Genomic DNA, 23,857 nt, shown 5'->3' with positions numbered 1-23,857 from the left:
GTGGAGTGCTTACCTGGGCAGCGCCCATTTGGTGCAAGGGGTGCAGGTGGGAATGTGGTGGGGGGGGTGTGCAGGAACTCCCATTTGGTGCTCAGAGTGGGGGTGGGAATGTGGGGGGTGCAAGAGTCAGGGCATGGGGTGTGGCGGGTGCAGGAGTCATAGCAGAGGGCTGGGGGCATGTGAGGGGGTGCAGGAATCAGAGCATGGGGTGTGAGGGGGCTGGGTCTGTGGGGGGGGCTGGAGTCAGGGCTAGGAGTGTGTGAGGGGGGTGCTGGGATCAAGGCAGAGGGCTGGGGGTGTGGGCTAGGGTCATGGGGGTCGCTCCCAGCCCCCTGCCCAGAGTGGCTCATGGCAGGGGGCTGGAGGGGACATGCCCTGATTCCACACCCTGTCCCCAAGGCCCTGTCCCCAACTCTTCTCCACCTCCTCCCCGAAGCAGCGAGTACGAGTACGCTGCGGGCTCGGCTTCTCCCCCTCTGTCACAAGGGCCATCAGCTGATGGGCGGCAGGGAGGGAGAGGAGGAGGGGCAGCAACCCAGCACGCTGGGGGAAGAGGCGGGGGAGGAGGGAGCTTGCCTGCCCTGCAGCAGTAGCCAGCAGGACTAACCTTCTTCACCCTGCCCCCACGGGGGGTGGGGGGGGAGGGCAGGCCAGGGCAGGCAGGATTTTTAATGGCACACTGCTGCCTGCCGGGGTCCCGGGGGTTCGGCAGCGGGCTGAGCGGGGCTCGCGGCTGGGACCCGGCCGGCAGCAGCGTGCCATTAAAAATCGGCTCACGTGCCGTGTTTGGCACGCGTGCCATAGGTTGCCGACCCCTGATCTACACATACAAGTTGCACTAGTGCACCTAAGGGTGTGATGTTGCACTAACGTAGTTAAATCAATGCATTTTTGTGTGTGAGCACTCTTACATAGGTTAAAACCCAACTTACATAGTTTAGCTCTTGGGACAAGCTAAACAAATGAAGGCATACCAATTCCTATTCAAACCTTACCTGACATAGGAAGTCAGTGTGGCTTTACCAAAAAAGGAAATCTAACTAGTATTCTAGAGCAAATTGAGAAACTCAAGTGCAGGAAATTACTAGGTACTCAATAGATATTGGGAGATCCTGAAAAGGATGCATCCTGTCTCTAAAACATGGGTGGGCAAACTACAGCCCGCGAGCCACATCCAGCCCTTCAAACATTTTAATCCGGCCCTCGAGCTCTCGCCGGGGAGCAGGGTCGGGGGCTTGCCCCGCTCTGCGCATGCTGTGGCTCCACGCGGCTCCTGGAAACAGCGGCATGTCCCCCCTCCGACTCCTACAGGTAGGGTCAGCTAGGGGACTCCACACGCTGCCCCTGCCCTCCCCCTCTGGAGCCCTCACCCCCTCCTGCACCCCACCCCCAATTTCGTGAGCATTCATGGCCCTCCATACCATTTCCATACCCAGATGTGGCCCTCAGGCCAAAAAGTTTGCCCACCCCTGCTCTAAAAGCAACAATTGTTTCTAAAGACTTGAAAGTCACTAATGTGGAAATGTATCTTCTAGAAAAAAAAGCCTTGAGGAGTTTCCAGGAATTACAGATTGATCAGCCTCACCTCCAGTTTAGAGAAACTGAGTAAGTCTAACCAGATACCTCAGAGAAAGGTGTATGATCCCCACAGTAGACAGCTGTAGGATAGCCTGCCTCGACATGAGGTTTTACCATGATCTCTACAGAGACTAGTTTAAGGCCTGAAACATTAGATTTAATATTCCTTCCAAAATATGTAGGCACTGAACAAACATTTAAATCAGTCCCTGCCCCCAAAGAATGTACAGTCTAGGTCAGCGGTAGGCAAACTGGCCCGAGGGCCACATCAGGGTATGGAAATTGTATGGCGGGCCATGAATGCTCACAGTTCCCTGTCAATGGGAGCTGCGGGGCCCGCGCTTGGGGCAGGGGCAGCGTGCGGAGCCCCCAGGCTGCCTGTATGCGTAGGAGCCGGAGGGAGGACATGCCGCTGCTTCTGGGAGCCGTGCAGAGCCACGGCACGTGTGGAGCAAGGCAAGCCCCGGACTCCGCTCCCCGTCGGTAGCTCAAGGGCCAGATTAAAACGTCTGAAGGGCTGGATGCGGCCCCCAGGCCGTAGTTTGCCCACCCAGGTCTAGGTTATAAGTAAATGAAACCAACAAACTTGGTGGGTTGAATTACAAGGCTACAGTATTACAAGTAATCAGTACATCTTTAGCTATGAAAATTAAAAGCATGTACTTCCAAAGCCAACAACAAAGACAGGGAATACAGGTTTGGGATGGGGAAGGGAGGAAGGAATTAGATTGACAAAATAAATGCATCTAGTATGCTAACAAGCCCCAGATAGTTTAAAGATATTACTGCATGGCTTTCTGCCTTAATTTTATTTTTAATCCTGCAAGCATAGGAAGAGAGGGTACGGGGACACTCCATTCAAAGGGCATAACTCTTGTGGAAACCTGTGGAAGTCTATTTCACCTCAGTAAAGGCATGGGTAAATAAACATTTATCCACAGACAAATTACAGTGGAAGATATCTTTGCTTTCATTAAAGTCTGATTAATACTGACAGAGGAAATGCTCAAACCCCTCTACTCTATAGTTAGACAGTTCCCCAACCACTCAGAGGATGCATCCTGAAACAGCCAGCACTGGCCAGTGTAGTAGAGAAGATAATGGATTTAGGTGGATCAATTTGTTTCATTGGACCCAGTTGTTCCATTAAAGCCAGTTATGTTTATCCATAGGGCAGCTTGCTGATATAACCACAAATCCTTCTCACCACCAACATTGTGAACACAGAAGTTGTTATAGGGACATAGTATTCTGAATATGAGAGAAGGGAGGGTCTAGAACAGTGGTTCTCAACCCACGGCCCAATCAGCACAGAGCTGCGGCCCATGTGACATTTTCAGGGCCGTACAGGTAGAGTATATTGCAGGTGGGCTAAACAGTGGCTCATGAGTCGCATGCAGCTCTTTCACAGTCGAAGTGCAGTTCCTGGAGCTCCCCGAGCACCCCACCCATTCTCCACCTTCAAGACTGGGCAAGGCGGGAGCTCGGGGCTTCTGCCCTGCGGCAGTGTGGTAAGACATGGGGCTTCTGCCGGGAGGGGGTTAAGGAATTTAGCCCGTCGGGGGAGCATCGGGACAGAAGCCCCACAGCCCAGCAGGTGCCACCCCATAGGGCAGGTTGTGTGTGTCTTGCGGCTCTCAAACTTCTGAAGATTATTGTATGCAGCTTGGAGGTTCAGTAAGTTTGGCCACTCCTGGTATATTGTGTTGTGTGTGGATGAGGCCCACCAAACACAGAGAGCTGCATGTGTATCCCACAATGGTAAATAGGTTGAGGACCACTGATCTAGAACATACAGGAAATATTGAACACAGATAGTTCACCCCCACTACTCTTCTGCTAATACTTATATGGGTTCAATTTATTTGGAACTGGTAAAATAAAATGGTACTAGTGAAAATTATGACACTGAGTAAATTTCAAACAAAACCAAAAAGGATTACTGTAGCCATCTATGCCATATCAATTTGCAGTTAGTACAGCTAGTGTAAGAAAAAGAAACCCCACTGCCTTCAAACCTGCAGAAAGATAATCCTAAATAAAAAATTACTTTACTTTCCAATCACCAGCGTAATGAAAGGGAGTGCTGAAACTAGAGAAGTATTTCCCTTAGTCCAGTTCCTTATTGATCCAGTCAAGTGAGAAAGACCGAGTAACACAACTTAATACACCATAGCATTATAGTTCTCTAAAGAGAACATCTAATTAAGAATTGCACAACGTGCTCTAGGACATAACATATACATATTCTGTGAAAAAAAATTAGTGGCAATGCAGAGTCTTAGTAAACAATACATAAATGACACACGCTTCCGTATCTCTTGGCAGATTAAACATCACCTTGCACGCTACTAGAATCTGTGAACTGTAAAGCTAAATTCTTCTAGCTAGCTAAATTCTTATGTCATGCTTACCTCTACACTATTGGCTTGCCTTCTGCTATCATAAAGATACATTAGATTAAGATACATGAACTGTTATGAAGTGCAAGAGTCCTTCCATTAGCGTTCAAAACGTGTAAAGTACTTGCAGGTGCTTCCTTCCCCCCCCACCAAGTGCCTAATCTGTACAAATTCAGACTGGACTATGTGTAAGTGAGTTTTCAATGTGAGACACTTATTTACAATTAATCATAATACTGCAATGTTTGTTAGAAGCCTACCTTGACAAGGCATGTCATTACTTCCCCAGCAACACTTTGTCTAGCTTACAGGAAAAAGCCTCTGAAGAACAGGCAAACTACCTTTACTTTTCACCTGGCTCACAGATAATGCCCCTTTGCCTTCCTGTTACATTTCCATCGTTATTTACACTTTGTTAAGATAAATATTTAATTTTTGCCTGATTTTGTTTATGACATAAAAACAGGAAGGGTATTTCCACTATACGGGTAAAGTTATTCATTGAGAAACTAGTTTGGCTCCATTACATCAAGAAAACAGCATCCTGGTGCCACTGGCATTGTACCAAATGAGCAAGGACTTTGGACATGATAAAATGCACATGACAGCAAACAGTTAAGGCAAAATAACAACACTTGACACTTCCACAGCACTCTACTGTCTGGCAGCATTTACACATAGTAGCTAACTGAGCCTCACAACCCTCTGCCAGGGGGTTCAGTGTCACTGTGGCCGTTGGACAAATGGGGAAAGCGAGGCACACAGAGACGGAAGGGGACTTACCTGCCAGCACACTGCAGCCAGTGTTTGAAATACAGCAGCTCCTAATTCCCAGTCCCCACAATCTCAGGCTTTACCCACAGGACTTTGTTAAGGGGCTCCCCAACCCTTCACCAACCCCTCCACAGCAATACAGCCCCCTTCGCCTCACCCCCTGCCCAAGAGAGAACAAAGCCCAATGAACCCCCAACACCGCCCCCACACACCTCTCTCCTACCCCCCCGGGGACAGCCCCCCCAACCCGAGCAGCCCCCCCACTCTCTCCTGCCCCCCCAACCCCAGGAGCCCCCCCCACACCTCTCTCCTGCCCCCCCAACCCCGGGCAGCCCCCCCCCCGCCTCTCTCCTGACCCCCGCCCCTCCTGCCTCCCCCAACCCCGGGCAGCCCCCCCGCCTCTCTCCTGCCCCCGCAACCCCAGGCAGCCCATCCCTCCCTCCTGCTCCCCCCAAAACCCCGGGCAGCCCCCCTGCCTCTCTCCTGCCCCCCCAAAACCCTGGGCAGCCCCCCCCTCCTGCCCCCGCCTCTCTCCTGCCCCCCCAACGCTGGGCAGCCCCCCACCTCTCTCCCGCCCCCCCAAAACCCCAGGCAGCCCCCCCCCGCCCCCCTCCTCTCTCCTGCCCCCCCAACCCCGGGCAGCCCCCCCGCCTCTCTCCTGACCCCCGCCCCTCCTGCCTCCCCCAACCCCGGGCAGCCCCCCCAACCCCGGGCAGCCCATCCCTTCCTCCTGCTCCCCCCAAAACCCGGGCAGCCCCCCCACCTCTCTCCTGCCCCCCCAACCCCAGGCAGCCCCCCCGCCTCTTTCCTGACCCCTCCTCCTGCCTCCCCCAACCCCAGGCAGCCCATCCCTCCCTCCTACTCCCCCCAAAACCCCGGGCAGCCCCCCCACCTTTCTCTTGCCCCCCCAACCCCAGGCAGCCCCCCCTCCCCCAACCCCGGACAGTCCGTCGCTCCCCCAAAACCCCAGGCAGCCCCCCCACCTCTCCCCCGCCCCCCAACCCCGGGCAGCCCCCCCCGCCTCTCTCCCGCCCCCCTAAAACCCCAGGCAGCCCCCCCACCTCTCTCCTGCCCCCCCAACCCCAGGCAGCCCCCCCCGCCTGTCTCCTGACCCCCGCCCCTCCTGCCTTCCCCAACCCCGGGCAGCCCATCCCTCCCTCCTGCCCTCCCAACCCCGGGCAGCCCCCCCCCTCCAACCCCCCCAAAAACCCGGGCAGCCCCCCCTCCTCTCTCCTGCCCCCCCCACCCCGGGCAGCCCCCCCCCGCCTCTCTCCTGCCCCCCCCAACCCCGGGCAGCCCCCCCCCGCCTCTCTCCTGCCCCCCCCCCGGGCAGCCCCCCCGCCTCTCTCCTGACCCTCGCCCCTCCTGCCTCCCCGCCTCTCTCCTGCCCCCCCCCAACCCCGGGCAGCCCCCCCCCGCCTCTCTCCTGCCCCCCCCGGGCAGCCCCCCCGCCTCTCCTGCCCCCCGCCTCTCTCCTGCCTCCCCCAACCCCAGGCAGCCCCCCCCGCCTCTCTCCTGACCCCCCAACCCCAGGCAGCCCCCCCCCCGCCTCTCTCCTGACCCCCCAACCCCAGGCAGCCCCCCCCCGCCTCTCTCCTGACCCCCCGGCCCCCTCACCTGCTCTGCCCCTCGCTCCCGGGCGGGGGTGTCTCTGGTATCACCCGGCCCGGGCCGTCCCCTCCGGCGAGGCGGGGGGGGGGAGGGGAGGGGAAGGGCGCTGGCGCCTGCACCGAACCTCCCCCTCCGCACCGCGCGGCGGCGGCGCTATGACAACTCCCCACCCCGGCGGCCGCCAGCCAAAGAGACGTGGGCCAGAGCGGTAGAAGCCAGCGAGAGGAGGGCTAGAGCGGCCTCTCGGCGCTGCCAGCCGGCGCCGCCACAGCGACCGCTGGTGGGGAGGCGGGGGCAGCGCAACTCAGGCTGGGAGTGGTGCTTAGACCATGAGGGCGGAAATAACTAGTCCCTGGGAAAGACGGTTCGAATCCCGCCCGAGGCAGGGGCGGGTCCCCTCACCTAGCTAGCAAGTGTGAAAAATCAGGAATTCTTTCAGGGAGTGGGGTAGAGTTGCTTATATAAAATAAAGCCCCTAATATTGGAACATGTGGTCACCCTATCCTCACCCCACTACAGAGCCTGGTGTCAGGGTCCCCTCACCTTGTAAATCCCACCCTTGGACTCCAAGAGCAAATCCCCAGGCCCGACCTAGCTGGAGCTTCATAACCCTGGGCAGGGCCCTGTTTCAGGATCAAATCTGAATGCCCCCAGGCAGAGTCCAGGTTCCAGCATCATCCCGTGAAGCAGGGCCTGGATCTAAGATCTGACGCCCCTGACCCATGGACCTGGGTTCAAACCTTTACCCCAAGCAAGAGCTGGCTTAGGGTTTGAATCCCTGCATGGGACTCAACTGGGGGAATAAATCTGAACCCAAGACCAGCCCTGCTGGGGGTTCAGATCCTGGCCAGAGTCACAGCTGCTCTTCCTTCTCTTTGATGCATTGAGTTCCACTGCGATTACTGTTTCTGGCTTTTTGGGGGCAAAGAGTGAGATCATGTCTGCTCTGGGTGCATATTAAAAATCCCTGGCCACTTTGCGGTTTTCCCCTAACTTGCAGCTGCATGCACATATCACAGTGGTGGAGTGCTATTGAGTCCTCCCTGCAAAAAGGTACTGTCAAGTACATGCAAGATAATCTCACTTCTATGAGATATTTGACCATCTTGTTTGCCCTAGCAACCTCCAGCCATAGCAGCTCCCATCAGATTTGTTTCAGTTGATAGGGATGTCTCAGAATGCATTTTTCACTCTGTTTTCAATTTCATCTCCTGCATTTAGAAAACTATCTAAGGTGCCTTATCTCCCTCTGTACACACTGCATAGCTTGCATTAGAACAGGGGTGGGTGTGGGCACCAAGATGATTAGCCAGATTCTCATGGTATTTAGGACACAAGCCATGTTCAACCATGATTTCATTATAAATGTAGGGAAAGTCAACTTTGGTTGGAAGTCATGCTTTGCCACACGGCTCTGGCTGCTGAATCCAAGATCCTGCCTCTTGCACTGGCCCCTACCTTTCAGCTGAAGGCAAGATCCTATAACCATAACATCACTGATAAAAACAATACATGCCACTTATATCACACTTTGCCTGTTCAAAGTGCTTGAAATGCAGCCAGAAGACTCACGACATTATCTCTGTCATGAAACACGCCCCCGTTATTTACCTTACAGCCAACACCAGGAAGGTAGGAACTGCCCCACTCTAAGCGATGGTCTGTCTAGTCCAGTATTCTGCTGTCAGCAGCAGCCTGTCTCTGTTGCTTCAGAGGAAGGCATAAAACACCAAATTGGCTCTGTACGCTGATCGAGGAAGGACATTTCTTCCTGACCCCTTCTGGTGAGCAGCTTATTCCCTGAAGTGTAAGGATTGATAGCTTGTAGCAGTATAGCTCGGCTTTATGCAGTTTAAGCCTTCTCTGCTTAGCAATTTCCTCGAAACCTTTTGCATCACAGCTCCATGATTGTGAAACATACTCTGAGAACTAGCAGTTGCTTCGAGTTTCTTCTTCATTTCCTTGCTTCTGAATATTTGCATATGTTCTACCCCAGTTGGGGGTATGAGATGAGTCACTACAGTTATCCATAGTGTGGGGAAGCTGTGAAATCAAACTATTGCAACAGGGCTTGGGGCATTTGGAAGAAGGAGACTGAAAGGAAGGACAGAACTCTTCCAATCTCCCCTTGCCTCTCTGCCTACTTCCCACCCACCCACTCACTCAAAATAGCCACCCTGACATTTGGAGGCAGTCTTTCATAGAGCTCCTCATGTCCACCCCTCCGTTCTCCCCCTACTTCCCAACCCACTCGTTCCCCACAGTCCACGCTCTCCAGTTGTGGAACCTTCTTTCACTGACCTTGCTCCAGCTAGCTAGAGTTCTCTCCCCTCCTCCTTCCCTTCCACCAAGTCACTGCACCTCTTCCTATCTCACCTCTGAAGCTTTCCTCTGACTGGCACTTGTGGTGACTAGAGAGAGCACAGCAATTGCCCAGAAACAAATTGTTTTTTGCCTCTGGAGACGTTTCCATCTCTGCCCTAATGACTTGGACACTCCTGGAAAATGTGTGCACTGAATCCAAGAAGACTTACAAAGTACGCAGAAGAGAACACACACAAAACGTCGTTAAGGCGAGGTTAAAGTTGCAGGCACGTGTCAATGGTTTAATGCTGAGGCTTTCAAAGCCACCTTAGGGCTCCGGATGCCCAATGGCCATCCAAATTGCTTGGGTAGCTTTAAAAATCTCTGGCTAAATGCAGGTTACGTAAGGTTGAGATCAGACTCGATGATCTAATAGTCCCTTCTAGTCTTCACCTCTATGGATCTATGACAGCATCTGGAAATTTTTATATAATTTCCCTTTCCTACTCCACCTCCCCCAATTTGTACTCCACCTTGGACTCCCAAACTAAATGGAAAAAGTAATAATGACAGATAGGAGTTTACCTGAAAGGTTTATAAACCGGTGTGTAAACACAGCTGGTACAAAAGACATAACAGGTCAAATTTGATAGTGACTTCAAGGGAGCTGAGCCAATCTGCAGCAGCAGAGAATTTGGCCCACTGTATTCCACCAGACACGCATGACAACTATTTGCGCAGAAAAGTAAGATTGTAAGACAAAAGTCAGTTTGCAAGCTGTGTGGGACAGGGGTTGTCTTTTAGGGTTCGTATAGCACGGGTCCTGGTGCCGGATCAATACAAATAATAATTACAAATGGCTTCCAATGATGATAAACCTATTTTATTTATATCTGGTCACATGGTTCTTTGCTACTTTCCTAGACTACAGCATTGACTTAGCTATTGTGCTTATTGTTATCTCACACAGCAATGCATACGCATTAAATTGTTGGTTGGCTGAGTTAATGGAAGGTGTTGTACACCTTCTTGTTAAATTATACCCCTGAGAGAACAGAGATCTTGGGTTCTCACAAGCACTGTAGCAACACACAGGTGACAAACAAAATCCAATGGTAGCAAAACCCAGACCTGCTGCTGCCTCCTGGGAAATTCTGAAAAACATGCAATTCAGGGCAATTAGACCAAAATCTCAGATCCGTTTTGTGTGTTTCTTTGCTCCTTTCATTACCAGGGACATTTGCCTGCAGACGAAAATAGAAGACTAAGTCCATTTGTACTCTGGGGAAATTTACAAAAACTCCTTCCTGAGTCAAACACCAGTTTGGCTACAGCAATGCCAGCACGAATGGGAGCCATGGTATAGAAAGAAGCTGGACCGGTTTACATTGCAGCATTAGCGAAAAACAAGTCTAATCAACGTGATGGTAAAAATGGATCCAGAGACCAGAGCCTTGTCTACACTAATGTTCTCACTGGTGCAAACACTGATTCAGCTAAATCAGGGGGGGTGTTTTTTTGTACAGTTCCCTGAGTTCAGGCCAGGCCTTAGAGTCCATCTGTCCTCACCTGAAATCGTGATCATTTGCAGGCGCAGCAGCTGGTCTAGAATAACCTCATTAAAACAAAGTTCCTGTTTTCCACGCAAAATATTCCTTATAATAATAATTTTTTAAAAATGAGTCAAAGGAATACAGAAAGTGGTATCAAATACATCAGCCAAGAAGTGCGTAAACACCGGACCAGATCTGCCACTGCTGTCAGTCAGGAGCAACACCCAATTTGCACCAGCTAAGGATCTGGCCCAAGATACTTATACCTTTTTCCAGCAATTCTTTATGCAATATACCAAAATACCAATACTCCCACTGACAAACTACCCATGAGTACTCTGGGTAGCAAAGATGTGACCATAAAAAGCTCTGAGAACTTCTCTTGTGGTTTCCCTTCAGCAGCCCGTGTCCACCCTCGTGCTGCTACAGAATAAGCAGAGTGGGACCCAGGCCTGAAGGCTGATGACCCTTTAGAGGTAGAACAGGACTAAAACTAATGGCTGCTACAGTAGATGGAATTCCAGCTCCTGAAGGTCTTGATGGTATGCTTTATTGAGGCCACCCAGGGACCCTCACTAGAGGGCTGGAGGTTCTGGGATCAGGCAGCTATAAAAAGCCATGTTACCAACAGTCTGGTGTTTACCCAGCAAAGAATTCAGCAAAATTCCCTCTGACCTCACGACACCCTGAGACAAAGGTTCCCCTGACAATCCACAAAACCCCCAGGAAAAGGCCTGTGGTTTTAATGCACTCCAGAAGAGTGCTACAGACACACACTACACTTGTCCAACTCAAACGCATTCCTCTGAGCTCTCCTTGAAGCCCAAACCTCTCTTGTCCAGAATGAGGGAGTTCCTTAACTGGCGGGGACAATAGGAAACAGCCCTGTTTCTACAGTCCTTTCTTCTGGGACTCCAAGCATCTCTCCTGGCCCTCAAGATGGCTTGGCTAACGTGGTCTGGCTCTGCAGTCTTCACCTTTGCAGCTAATATTACTGCCCACAGTAAAGGCCCTTGTAATCTGCTGTTCACTTTTCACTCTCCATCAGCATCCCTCTCCGGAAGCAGCTGGGCTCTCATCCAATATCCCACAGCTTCCGATGTCCAGCTCCACCTCAATCCCAGTTGGCTGTAAGGGAAGCCAAGAGGAAATTAAGCTCACATTATCAAAGGGCTTGTCTATACCGAGGCACCCAGGAAAGTTAATCCGAATTAATTGAAGGTATGAATTTGAACTGGATTAGTGAAACCGTATTAAATCCCGGTGTGAACACCCTCATTCAGAATTAAAGTGGCTTTAAGTCAGTTTATTTTAATTCACTTCCAAAAGTAAATACACACAGGGATTTAATGTGGTTTAACTAATCCATTTCAAATTCACGCATTTAGTTAATTCAGATTAACTTTCCTCTATGTCCACACGTAGACAAGCCCTAAGAGTTCATAATTAAGGGCACATCTGTACCTAGTATCAGTGTTACACTGTAAGCTCTTTGGGGACAGGGATCATCTCTAACTATTTTATTAGTGTCTAGTACAATATGGCTCTGATTTTGATTTGGGCTTCTGGATACTATTGCAATACAAATACACTTGACAACAATTTGGCTCAGGAAGGGAAACAGAATATAGGGCCAGATCTTCAGGTGGTATAAATCAGCATAGATCCAGTGACTTCAATGGAGTTACATGGGTTTACACCATCTTAGGGCTTGGCCCATAGTATCTAATTTGAAGCTGCAGTGAGAACAATACGATATAGTCACCCATGTCAATAACTGACCAGGACATCTGAGCCAATGTTCTTCTTGCAAGTAGGTATATGGGATCTTTAATGACCATGCGTAGTCAGGAGTGTTTCGATGGAACAACTGAGTCAGTGTGACCCAAATTAGAAATGGAACAACTGATTTAGTATGTCTGGAATTATAAAATGGGCCATTTAGAAGCGGGGGGGGGGGAAATACATGCACTTCACAGTTTATAGCTTGGTTGTATTTTCTTCAAGTCCCCAAAGCCCATCACAGCGTCCTGCCGGTGACTCCTGAATGAAGCCAGGGTTCTTGCATTACTTCCCTAAGGACTCAGTCCTTGCCTGGCATCCTATCTCTGACTTAACTCCAAGCCACCTTCTCCATGGCCATCCGCACCATTCCCAGATGGGCTCTCCGGAAAGTCTCACCTGCCGGGGCGATTTTGTTAAGGAAGCAATGCGACGGGTGCTAGCTTTTCCCCAAGTGCCTTCTCTGCTCTCTAACAGCACCCGGGTGCTGGGCACAAAACTCCAGGAGCGACCTAGGGCTGGTTTCAGGTGACCACTGCTGCCATCTCTGGTCACGTGGTTAGTCACCTGGAATGCAACAAACCAGCTTATCATTTCCAGCCAGTTATCAGCAATAATGGCTACTTCTTGCAATGAAACGCTTAGACACTTAGAACGTAAGAACATAACGGCCATACTGGGTCAGACCAAAGGTCCATCAAACCCAGTATCCTCTCCTCTGACAGTAGCCAATGCCAGGTGCCCCAAAGGGAATGAACAGACCGGTTATCATCAAGTGATCCATCCCCTGTCACCCAATCCCAGCTTCTGGCAAACAGAGGCTAGGGACACCACTCCTGCCCATCCTGGCTAATAGCCATTGATGGACTCATCTTCCACTAACCTAGCTAGCTCCCTTTTGAACCCCATCATAGTTTTGGCCTTCACAACACCCTCTGGCAAGGACTTCCAGAGGCTGACAGTGCATTGCGTGAAAAAATACTTTCTTGTGTTTGTTTTAAACCTGATACCTATTAATTTCATTTGGGAGCCCCTTGTTCTTGTATTATGAGAAGGAGTAAATATCACTTCCTTATTTACTTTCGCTATACCATTCATGATTTTATAGACCTCAATCATATCCCCCTGTAGTCACCTCTTTTCCAAGCTGAAAAGTCCCAGTCTTATTAATCTCTCTTCATACAGAAGCTGTTCTATACCCCTAATCATTTTTGTTGCCCTTTTCTCAACCTTTTCCAATTCCAATATATCTCTTTCAAAATGGTGTGACCACACCTGCACACAGTATTCAAGGTGTGGGAGTACCATGGATTTATAGAGGCAGTATGATATTTTCTGTCCTTTCTTGATGACGAGGGAGAGAATGGATGCAATCAGCTGCTTCCACTGGTTTTTGTTCCTTTCCTTCCTTTGCTCCCTGTCATGACTGGCCATGCTGCCCGTCCAGTGCTTAATTTGTAATGAAAGAGGTGCCAGGGCTCAAGCAAGTTTTTTTTACTTTAATAACTGATGCGGGAGGCCTAGAGGTGCCAGGGCTATGAACTGCCAAGCCTAGAGGTGCCGGGGCTCAGCCCTGGGACAAATTAAGCCCTGTGCCCTTCGAAATATAACATGGTGTGGCTCTCTGTGCCTCTCCAGTGGCTATGCCATGTATACAGGTTTACAAATACGTTACTGCTTCCAAGCTTATCTTTTAGCTCAAGCAGTACTGGACAAGCTTCCCCAAGCAGGCAATTCTCCAGTCCACTACAGTCCAAATCCCTGCCTGGCCACCACTTTATGTTTTAGAAGCATGAACCTCTACTACTTGAGCTAAAGTACCAGGTCTCTTAGCTCAAAAGGATTCAATTCACAAAACATGGTCTAGCCATTAGAGGGAGACAAAAGGCCACAGTGTGTTTGCATGGGTTACACAAACTGCTGCGATAAGACCTGTGCGTTGGCTTAAAACGAATGCTGGCCCCAGACTGGCAATGAAGCAAGGAGAGGCCAACGTATAGCGGACTCCCTCATTCCTGGGGACTGCAGTCCCTCCAGGTGGTGGGTTTAACCTTGAATCTGTGATTGTTCTTCCCCCTCTGCTTCTTTGCTTGCTGCTTTATAGGTGATCAGAGCAACAGCAAAGCTGGATTCTCCCAATATATTTTAATGCCCGCTCCAGTATATTGACTATTCATGATTTCACTCTGCCAGGACCTCTCCATTCGGCACACTGATCAGGGTCACAGCACTCCTCCGAGGAGTCAAACCCTCAGTGCGAACGCCCAGCCCCAGAACCAAAGGAGGACAGAGCACAGGGGCCTTTCTAGTCACCATCCATTTATAAATGCTGTAATGCCCTGTACCTACCCAAAGACAACTGGCTCAAGGGCCACTCTGGTAACTAGCCAGACACCTAGATTACATAGGAATCTACATCAGTTCTTGCATCAGAGAGCAATGCAAACAGTCCCGTCATCTACCTGTCCTGAACTCCTCCTGGATCAATGAGTAGAACTAGCTTGTTGGCAGAGTTAGTAAAAGCCACCGCTTCCTCCGCTCTGTTCTTGCCATGCGGTTACATGGTGTTTGTGGAAGTGGAGCTGCAGTTCAGAGAACAGTCCCCAGCCACGGACGCTTGCAGAGTGGCAGGAGTCCCGTTGCCTGCTCCCGTCCAGCTTTGAACAGAGTCACCTCTGTCATAACCCTCTGCCCCCAAATTCTTTTCAACTCTGGATCCCCTGCTCCCAGCCCAGGAAGAGCAAGGCAAAGGCCAACGAACTCACCACCACAGCCACGTTAAGTTCTCTGGCAAGCGTCTTCAGTTCCCTAGCCAGCTGCATCATGAGGGCCAAGCCTGTGGAAGACGATACAATGGTATTTCAGGGCCGGCTTCCATTGGCAGTTTCTTAGAGACCTAGGACCCTCTCCTGAGAGAATGGATCAGGAGCAGTTTCCTCAGTCCTCCGCACTCCCACTCAGGCAGGTGACCCCGATATAATATGGAACTTAGTGCAGTTGATACGTGCGTATTTGTCAGTCCCTGGATATTTCTCATAACCAGGGAACAAATCTACCATAGGCAGCAGCAGTTCCATCTTTCCCTCCTCCAGCCCCAACACACACCCCATTAACGGGCACCCCCCTGAGCCAGGGGGACCAGTGCTAGAATAATATCGCCACCTAGCTCTTCTATGGTGCTTCTCATCCATAGATCTCAAAGTGCTTTACAAAGGAGGTCAGTAGTATTATCCCCATTTTACAGATGGGGAAACTGAGGAACAGAAAAGGGAAGCAACTTATGCAAGGTCATCCCATAAGCCAGTTGGAGAGCCGGGAATAAAACTCCTGAGTCCCAGTTGAGTGCTATATTCACTAGGCCACGATGCCTTCCCCTACTAGGCCACATGACTGTCCATGACCCATTCAACCCTTTGCCTCTCTGCTGAGACTGCCACCCGGCCCTAATTGTGATGGTGACCAGTGTGCACACTTGTCCTCTAGAAAACAGACTGCAAGTCTCCTGCTTGTTGCAGGCCACCAGACAGTTGCTAGGTGACATTTTCTCCACTGACTTCCAATAACTACAGGCCAGATGGCTCAGAGGACTGGCAATGGGCAGTGGAATCCTTCACTCTTAGGCCCAATCAAATGCAGCCCAAGTCAGTAGTGACTAGAAGTTACCCTCTGGCCTATGTGAAGTGTTTTATCAGCGGCCGTCCAGTTCCCGTATCAATCACCTGCAGTATCCAGCCCCGCCATCCCCAGCTTACTAGAAATCAGGGACAAAATCTGTAGAGGTTTTCAGCAGCCCCACAAAATTCTGATGAGTAAGAAATCAGCTAGGTGTTCAAGGTGGGAGGGAGCGAATAAGGGGGTATCTTTAGGTGGTCTCCAGTAAGTGTACTGTATCTGCTGCACCATTATATAACCCCACACTGCCCTGGAATAAAACAACAAAATTTTCCCCTCCCCATCCCATGGACCATGGGGGCTCAGGGATCAGACTATACTGGGGATCATCGACCTCACAGAATACCAGCTGGAAACGTTGCAGGTAATTAGCGAGATCCCGAAGAAACACTGGAATTGTCTGTCCACACCATGGGCAGCTGCAGTGTTTCTTTGCTGCAGAGATCCAGTTTCGAATCCTCAAACCGTGCTCGCTCCACGGTGCCCCTCACTCACCCTCCGCCTGCCTGCCTCCGAGGAGCGGGCAAATCACAGCTGAGACAGAGTCAACCACCAGCACCTTCACCGGCCCCGAGGAGCTCAGGACCTGGGGAGCAAAGCACAGAGCAAAGTGTGAGGGCAACACACGCAAAGTGGCACCAGTAAAGCTCGTGCCAGCACAGGATGCGTGGTCACCAGCAGCTCTGGGCAGAATGAATAGATTGGAGTCCTGAAGAAGCCTGGAAATCCTGATGTCAGCAGAACAGTCCGCCCCATCCTGCACATTCGGACTCATGCGAGCAGCCCCCTGGCTTCCCAGGATCAGGCCACCGCTCGGACTGGGTGGATCTTTACACAAATCACAGCAAGAAAGCCAGAGCCCCACCTGCTGGGACACGCTGCACCGCAGCTCCTGTAACACATCCAGCATTTTATAGACATCGAACACCCGGGCCACCTGAATCCTCTGCAGAGCCTCCACCTGCAGGGAGAGGAGAGCAGAAGCATCACGCAGAGACAGCTCATTTAGACCCGGCCTTACCCTCTCCATGAACCGCACCAACGTCCAAACCCAAAACAAAACCTTTCAAAGTCCGGGTGGCTACAATATGTTAGAACCTGGTGCCCAGCATTCTCAGCCAACACATCTACAAGCATCTTTAATCCAAGGGTCCTCATCCCTGCCCACTGCCCCTGTGTAGCAGTGCCATTATCCCCATTTTACAGGTGGAAAAACTGAGGCACAGAATGATTAAGGCCAATGTTTGGCAGCTTAAATCTATAACAAGGGACCTGAATAGGTGGCCTGATTCTCAGGAGGTGCTGGGCACCCAGAGCTCCCACTGAGCCAGGAAAAGAAAGTTTGGGGCTCATAGAGGGAGCCAGGAGAAGCCCAAGAAGACAAAAGGCTGGAGCATGGAACTGCCTGAAAGTCTATAAGAGGGAAAATTGGATTTCTGGGTATCCGCCCTGCTGGTTCCGGAGCAGGCCGCTGTCAGCGACACCAGCCGAGGAGTCACTAGCTCTGTGGCTCTCCGACTGCTCCCAGCGTCAAGTCAGTGATGCAGCCACACTGACCTGCTCCTCCTCATCCCCCGTCCTGGTCTGAGCCAGCTGGAGCAGGCGAGAGGCCGTGAACCCGCCCGTGGAGTCGACGTAGAGGACATTCTGCTTGAGGTCGTGGGACGAGCTCACGGCTATGCTGAGGCACACCTAGGAGGGAGAGCGCGTGGATGGATCTCACCCCATTCCAGCCATCCTTCCTAGCGGAGGGGCTTGTTTTCATACTGAACCCCAGCACATTACACCGAGCCAAGCTAAGGAGCGGGCTCGCTGTCTGCAAACCACTATGACGCAGAGACCGGACAGCGGAGCCCCCAGGGCCCTTCACCTCTGCTGGTCGGGAGATTGACGCAGGCCTCACCAAACAGATCCAGGCCTTTGACTCCATCCGGGCTACTGCCATGTGCTCTAGGTAAAGCCTGGTTCACAGCCCTAAGTTTCAGACATGGTGCAAGATGAGTCAGTTTAACGCGTCTCCTTCTTTGGGCTAGTAGCTGACGAAGATCAGTGGCCACAGGGGGTAGGATGAGTCTGGATTCTCGCCATACGTCCGGCAACAGCCGTTTATCGGTCAATTGTTGTAAATATCCCCCAGTTAGCACCAGTGAGCACAGTATCAACCATCAAACAATGAAAGGTGGAACAACAAATGAGGCCCGAGCTCCTTCTTCCCTGTGGATGCCGAATGTGCCACGGGTGATGGGGTGTAGGGAGCTGCCACCTTAAATAATGGGGGCAGGGGGAGGAATTATAACATCTGTTCTGTTAGGCACAGAACGGCCCACCTGTGTCTTGCCACTGCCAGGCGCTCCTGTGAGCTCGGTCACCTCCCCAGTGTACAGGCCAGAGTCCAGCAGCTTGTCCAAGCTAAAGGAGAAACACACCACAACAACGAGAATCAACAATACTGAGCTAATGAAGGCTGGAAATCAGAAACCTCTGGGTATCTGTGTTTTAGATGTACTCAGCCAGCACATTCACATCCCCACGGACTCTCCCCCGACCTTCCCCTCGCTCCCCTTTCCGCTTCTGGCGAGGGAGGGCAAACGACAGCAGGGCAGGGGGAGGAACAGAGTCTGAACAGGGAATGGGGAAGCTCTGGAGCATGAAGGCGACAGGTGGGCTTCTCTGAGGGGTCGCACTTGATTATTACAAGCAGTAGGGAAGGAGAAAGGGGGAGTGGTTGATACCCAGTATCGAACGGTTAATTTCTATGCCTGGTCCTCACGCTCAGGGCCATCACGACTCAATACTGTTCCGGCAGCAGTAACCATCCTTAATGGCTCAAATCGCCACCTGGGCAAATGCTGATAACGTTCTGCAACCGAATGGGATAAAACTCTCCGGCACCGATGCAGCAGCTGTGCAAGTGCACGGGGAGATTAATACATTTGGCGGGGGGGTCAGAGCAAGGTTCAATTGCAGGAGTGTAGGCTGATGGCTTGAAATAGGTGCCCGGTGCTAACATGCTAAAGCTGTGGACCAGCAAAGCAGAATCTCTCTCCTCTCAAGAGGCAGCCTCGCTGATTCCAGGTGCACAAGGTCCCCAGCTCAGCCCCTGCTGGGAGGGAATCCCTGACAGATACCGCGTCAGCTCAGATCTCAGCCAAGCGGCTCGAGCTGTCTCCAGGTTGAAGCTTAAAATCCAGCCTGGCTTCTGGCTGGGGAAGGGACGAACCCTTCAGCTTTAACCCTTGCCCCGCTCCCCTTCGCGTGCGACGTCCTCACCTCTCACTCCCTGTGGACAGGATGGCTGTGGAGCTCTTGAGTTCCTCGTAGAGATCCGCCCCGTTGACAGGAAAAGCTGAAAACTGTGCCAGCAACACACGTCTCACGGCGACCAGGGCCTGTGGGGACAGATGGCCATCCCCAAATGGGACACTGAAGAATTCGGAGAGAGCTTTGTGGCACAGACTGTCTTTGTTCTGGTTTGTACAGTACTAGTATAATGGGTTGTGGTCCATGACTGGGGCTGCTAGGGGACTACCTCAGTACAAAGAATGACGACTTCCCCAGAGAAGGAGCTTTTGCAGATAGCCGGAAGGCCCTAAGGAACATCGGGTCAGATCTACAGCTCCCAGCAGACAGACTGACTGGAGTGGGTGATGCACTGTTAGCCCAGTCATGCATCAGGGTGAGGTCTCTGCAGACAGATGACCCACATCAAAGCATTTGGCTAAACATGGCTCTCTCCGGCAGGCTACAGCTTTAGCTCCCAGATTAAACATTAACACCAAGGAATCTCTTCTCACCTTGTAGGACAGGGAGCACTTCCGGGCAACTTCCTCCAGGTCCGAGGAGACAAGATCCACCACTGCAAGTAACATTCAGAGATAAGCAGCTGGAGGCCAAAATGTAACAGCCCTGAAATGCCAGGGAACTCCTTAGATATAACACAGCGGGAGGCTATTCTGCCATGTCCTCCCTGGGCCAGAAGACATAACATGCAGCTGTACACACCTACACACACAGACACGGAGCTGCGTTAACTGAGCTCAGCCCAATGGCTAGCAGGACTCCCTGAGCAGCGGTGAATCAAAGGACCACTCACTGAAGATGTCACAGGGCTCATCTGAGACACGTTCACTCCTGGGTTTGTAAAGGAACACAGGGTAAAAAGTGAATGGCCTTTGGGGCTATCAAACCCACTGCACCGTCGGCGTTAGCTGCTCAGGAGATGCGCGGGGCTGCAACGGCAGGGAGCGCAACCCGGCAGCATCCAAATGCGTTGGCAGAGTGGCATGGAAGCCCAAGACGGGAATAGGAGACAGCGCCGAAGTGCAGCATGACAGTGCCCCCGCAGAGCCTGGAGAGGCCCAGCAGACAACGCGTGACATCCAATCTACGAGGTATGCCAGGTGCCAAAACGCTGCGGTGCTGGACACAACGCCAAAGCCTCGGGGTGCGTGTCCACGGGAATAGGATGTGTGACTGCAGCACGCGTAGACACCCCTGAGCTCGCGAGCTCAGATAACTGGAGCAAGGAAGCCACGGCACACTGTACGCACCCGCTTGGGACCCCGCGGATGTTCTCGAGTGGCCGCTGCCATGGAGTCACTGCTGTTGTTATTCAAGCTGGCTAGGTCAAGGCTATGCTGCATTCACAGCGCGGATTGCAGCGCAGACATAGCCTCCGATACAGAGAGGAGACAGACAGCTCCATGGTGTCTGGCTGCCTTAACGGGCTGGGGCTTCAGTTACATGCCCCCCTAACACTGCTGAGGAAGGCATGAGCCCCATCTCCCACCCTACTCTGCTCCAGTGAGAGAACAGAGTCCAGCAGGAGGATCTGGGAATGCTCCTTGAGCGCAATACTGAGCTCCCAGCCAGTCCCGCCCGTTGGTGGGAGAACACGGCCCCACAACACAGGCCAGCGGGCAAAAGAGCTCTGTGCCCTCCCCTGACTACTCCCTGGGGTTCGCCCAGAAGTCCAGGTGGGGGAGACCCTACTGTTGAGCCCTCGGGCTGCCCCGTTACCTGTTGCAATGCTGTTGGCTTTCAGCAGCTGGATCATCTCTGCCGTGAGGCCGGGGCAGAGGCCTGCTCGGAGTATCACCATGTCCCTGTGACACCCCCTGAAGGGAAGGGGACAGGATCGACATGTGGGGAGGCCGAGCGCCACGCAGTCCTGCACCCTGAGCAAGAGAAGAGGGCTGGTCTGTTATTCCGGGGACACGGAAACGCCATTGCCCTTCACGCTCCATACCACCACCTGCATCTTGGTTGCAGCGGCCCAGCTCAACGAACAAAGCCACGGCCAAGTCCCGCGGCCAGCACTGCGAGCGATGACCATTGCAGGGCTCGCCATGCTGCATTGCACACCAGGGGCCGTCTCACGGGATCTGGGATGGACGGAATCTGTGTAGCCTGCCTCTAGATCACAGCGGGGCCTGGATCCTCAGGTCACTCACAGGTTCATGCATAATTATTATTTATTGCACGTCTTGTGCCAACACCTAGAGGCTGTCATGAGGGATCTATTGGGCTAGGCACTGGACGCACAAAATGAAAAGCCAGTCCCTGCTCCATCTTTCCAAGAGAGGTCTCCAAGCCCTTTGCGCTGGTCCCAGCATCTTTGCTTTAACACAGCGGTGGCCGGGAGTTTGGCAGGGTAGAAATCAGAGAGCCTGCGCCCGGCTCTGACATTACTAGCGAGGAACATGCATGCACAACACCTCCAAGCTGTTTGCCAGGCGATGGCCAGACCCTTGTGACTGCAGGGGGACCTCAGGCCTGGCTGCAGGGAAACAACCAGCCCTAGGGAACCTTATTCCTAGCATGTAGGACTGCAGGGAAACCAGCATGCCGTGAGCAGGGCTCCTAGGCACTACAGTCATACAAATAATAAAGAATCCCAGAAGAGCCTGTGCACCGAGACCCCTTGCAGGAGCACCCAGCCGAACACGATTCTGAACACGGCATCACTCCATTCCCGTTCCAGCCACTCCCCCGACACGCACGGCTCACCATTCGCACCTCTGTCTCCAGTGCGGACCTGGAATAAGCAGCTGCGTTACGGGGCTCTGGCAGGGCTAGCCAACCTGGCACCCCCTGCCCCAAGGGCGGATCAGCCCCACGGCGAAAGGGGACGGGAACCAGCTCAGCCCCGCAACAGCTGCAGAGCGACCATCCGCCCGCAAGCGCAGCCCCGAGCGCAGAGGGGCCAGAGGTCCCGATTTGAGAGGGCCGCTCCCGATATTCGGGGCTTTGTCTTATATAGGCACCTATTGCCCCTCCCCCAAGCCCTGTCCCAATCTGTCCCACTTGCTATGGGAGCATGCCCGGGCACCGGCGCTTAATCTGTGCCAGGGCTGAGCCCCAGCACCTCTGGGCTCGCTGCATCAGTTATGAACGTAAAAGCCTTGCTTGCACCCCGGCACCTCCTGCATGACAAATGAAGCCCTGCGGAGAACAGACCCCCTCTGACCCGCCACCGGTGAACCCCAGGGAGACACCGCTTGCTCACCTGCGCACACCATGCCCCACACAGCTCAGATCCCCAGCTCAGCTCCACAAGACTGACTCTGCCTCCACTTCCTGCTCCTCTGCCGGGTTCAGAGAGCAAACAGCAAGGCAAGGCTCAGCCCTCGCTGCCTATCTCCACCTGCTGGCTGCCTGGGGAGAGCAGCAGGAGGAAGGAAATTCCCGCAGAAGCAGGAAAACACTACCCACGTGTGCTTTCCCGAACCAGGGCCTTGTGTGCAGTCCTTGCCCTTTGCCGCAAGTTTGAAATCATTGTAGTACAACAAATGTTTTGCACTTCTGTAGCCCCTTCCTTCCCAGGAGCTCAAAGCAATCATATTGGAATCACTAGAGCAACTGGTAACCCCTAAGGTGACAGTGCCCCCCACTACCGTCAGATCCACACAGGGGGGACCCCTGGGATCTAACGATAGGATCAAGGCCTATAATAACTGAAAGAAGTTAGCAACAGATTCCTCCCCTTTCTCTTTTGTCAGCTGTTTACTTTGGCAGCGCTTCGTACAATCCTTTTCATTGCTCCTCTGTATAGTCAGTGGGGTCCCACGCCTGCAATGAGCTTCTGTGCACACAGGCGGGTCGGACACCTTAGTTCGCCCCCATCCTGCATGTGTTTAACTTCATGGGTCTTTCTTCCTTGCTGAAATACCCCTCACGGAGAAAGCAGAAAGAAAAACTTTTCTACACTGTTTTTAACAGCATTTTGTAAAGAATTAAAGAGACACCAAGGCCCCTGTTAGAAACAAACACCGGTTAACAATAATACCGCTGAGCATGCATACAACACCTAGGTATCTTCAGATCATAGTGCACTAACCAGCTTGCTGTAGAAATCCCTTGTCAATAATCCAAAACTGCTCTGAATCTGATATGTGACTTAAAACGACCACAACTTTTCTATGGCTCAGTAAGACAACTATGGAAGAGGGATGGAGAAGAAGGGAAATCCAAACCTACTCCCAGCTGGGAGTCGGTTCTAATCAGCTGTTTTATAGAAGGACCTGTCCTGCTTGCTGGCCAGAATTAGCACAGGTGATTGCAATTCAGTGCCTCCCTGGATCTATAAGTAGTGGGGGGGGGGGGGGGGGCATTTGCAGATTGATTGCTAAAGTAGTAGATATTGCTAGTGTTTGGTGAAGGGCTGGTTGGGGAAGAGTGTTAGTGCTGAGAGAAGGGAAGTTTTGAAAAGAAGGAGCAGCAAATGTTAATGAAGCAGAGTAAACTAATATTGAGATTAGTTAGAAACTAGAGCCAGGCATAGAACTGAAGAGCAAGGCATACTAGATTACTGGTTTTTCTGAATGAATGTCCTTAAACTCCATCTCTCTTTCTGAACTAATCCCTGCTGAATGTTAAGAGCAAAAATTCATTCTTATAGTGGCTTGTATCAAGTGAGCAAGGATTGCAAGTTGGCGCTCTCTTTTCTCTTGCATAAACTGCTAATTAGGAGAGGTTCATGAAATGCAACTCTTTATTTCTGTGAGGGTCTCTAGGAAACAGTAGCTAGAATCTGCATACGAAGGCAGCAGAAATGAAACCTCTTAAAATATTCACTGTAAGGGAGCAGGCAACTTGAACGCAATAAGAAAATCAGTTATTTTCACTGACGTGGCTCCTTCAGAGGAGGACTTGTAGCTTTAAACAAGTCTGTGGTCTTGT

General features: G+C 52.0%; 2 protein-coding genes across 13 annotated transcripts in view; both read right to left on the bottom strand.

Moving 5' to 3' along the window:
* RFFL (ring finger and FYVE like domain containing E3 ubiquitin protein ligase) overlaps window positions 1-6,577 on the bottom strand; it is a 51,995-nt gene extending 45,418 nt beyond the window's left edge. For 2 of the 8 annotated variants that reach the window (XM_043531425.1, XM_037880768.2), the window contains exon 1: window positions 6,372-6,534. The gene's annotated coding sequence lies outside the window, so the exon portion shown is untranslated. Of the gene's footprint in view, window positions 1-4,763; window positions 4,881-6,371 lie in introns of those variants that run through there. The other 6 variants (XM_043531422.1, XM_043531420.1, XM_037880766.2 and 3 more) reach the window with 5 other exon arrangements.
* Window positions 6,578-9,536: 2,959 nt separating this feature from the next.
* On the bottom strand, window positions 9,537-23,169 carry RAD51D (RAD51 paralog D). 5 transcript variants are annotated; one of them, XM_043531418.1, is made up of 13 exons: window positions 23,016-23,162; window positions 22,185-22,333; window positions 21,583-21,713; window positions 20,696-20,853; window positions 19,471-19,532; window positions 18,947-19,065; window positions 18,004-18,085; window positions 17,234-17,368; window positions 16,542-16,637; window positions 16,172-16,262; window positions 14,770-14,840; window positions 12,404-12,571; window positions 9,537-11,350 (listed from the first exon to the last, which is right to left on the bottom strand). In XM_043531418.1, the coding sequence occupies exons 4-13, from the start codon at window positions 20,775-20,777 to the stop codon at window positions 11,267-11,269; spliced, it is 990 nt and encodes a 329-aa protein (XP_043387353.1). In that variant the 5' UTR covers window positions 20,778-20,853; window positions 21,583-21,713; window positions 22,185-22,333; window positions 23,016-23,162; the 3' UTR covers window positions 9,537-11,266. The 5 variants fall into 5 exon arrangements, with proteins under 5 accessions (XP_043387353.1, XP_007067196.2, XP_043387354.1 ...); XM_007067134.4 differs by lacking the exon at window positions 21,583-21,713 and having other exon boundaries at window positions 23,016-23,169; XM_043531419.1 differs by lacking the exons at window positions 16,542-16,637; window positions 21,583-21,713.
* Window positions 23,170-23,857: the final 688 nt, after the last annotated feature.

This window comes from Chelonia mydas, chromosome 17 (assembly GCF_015237465.2).
Source record: "Chelonia mydas isolate rCheMyd1 chromosome 17, rCheMyd1.pri.v2, whole genome shotgun sequence".
In the NCBI taxonomy this organism is placed as follows: Eukaryota; Metazoa; Chordata; order Testudines; family Cheloniidae; genus Chelonia; species Chelonia mydas.
The sequence above is the reverse complement of the archived record's forward strand: the minus strand, read 5'-3'. Positions and strand labels throughout refer to the sequence as shown.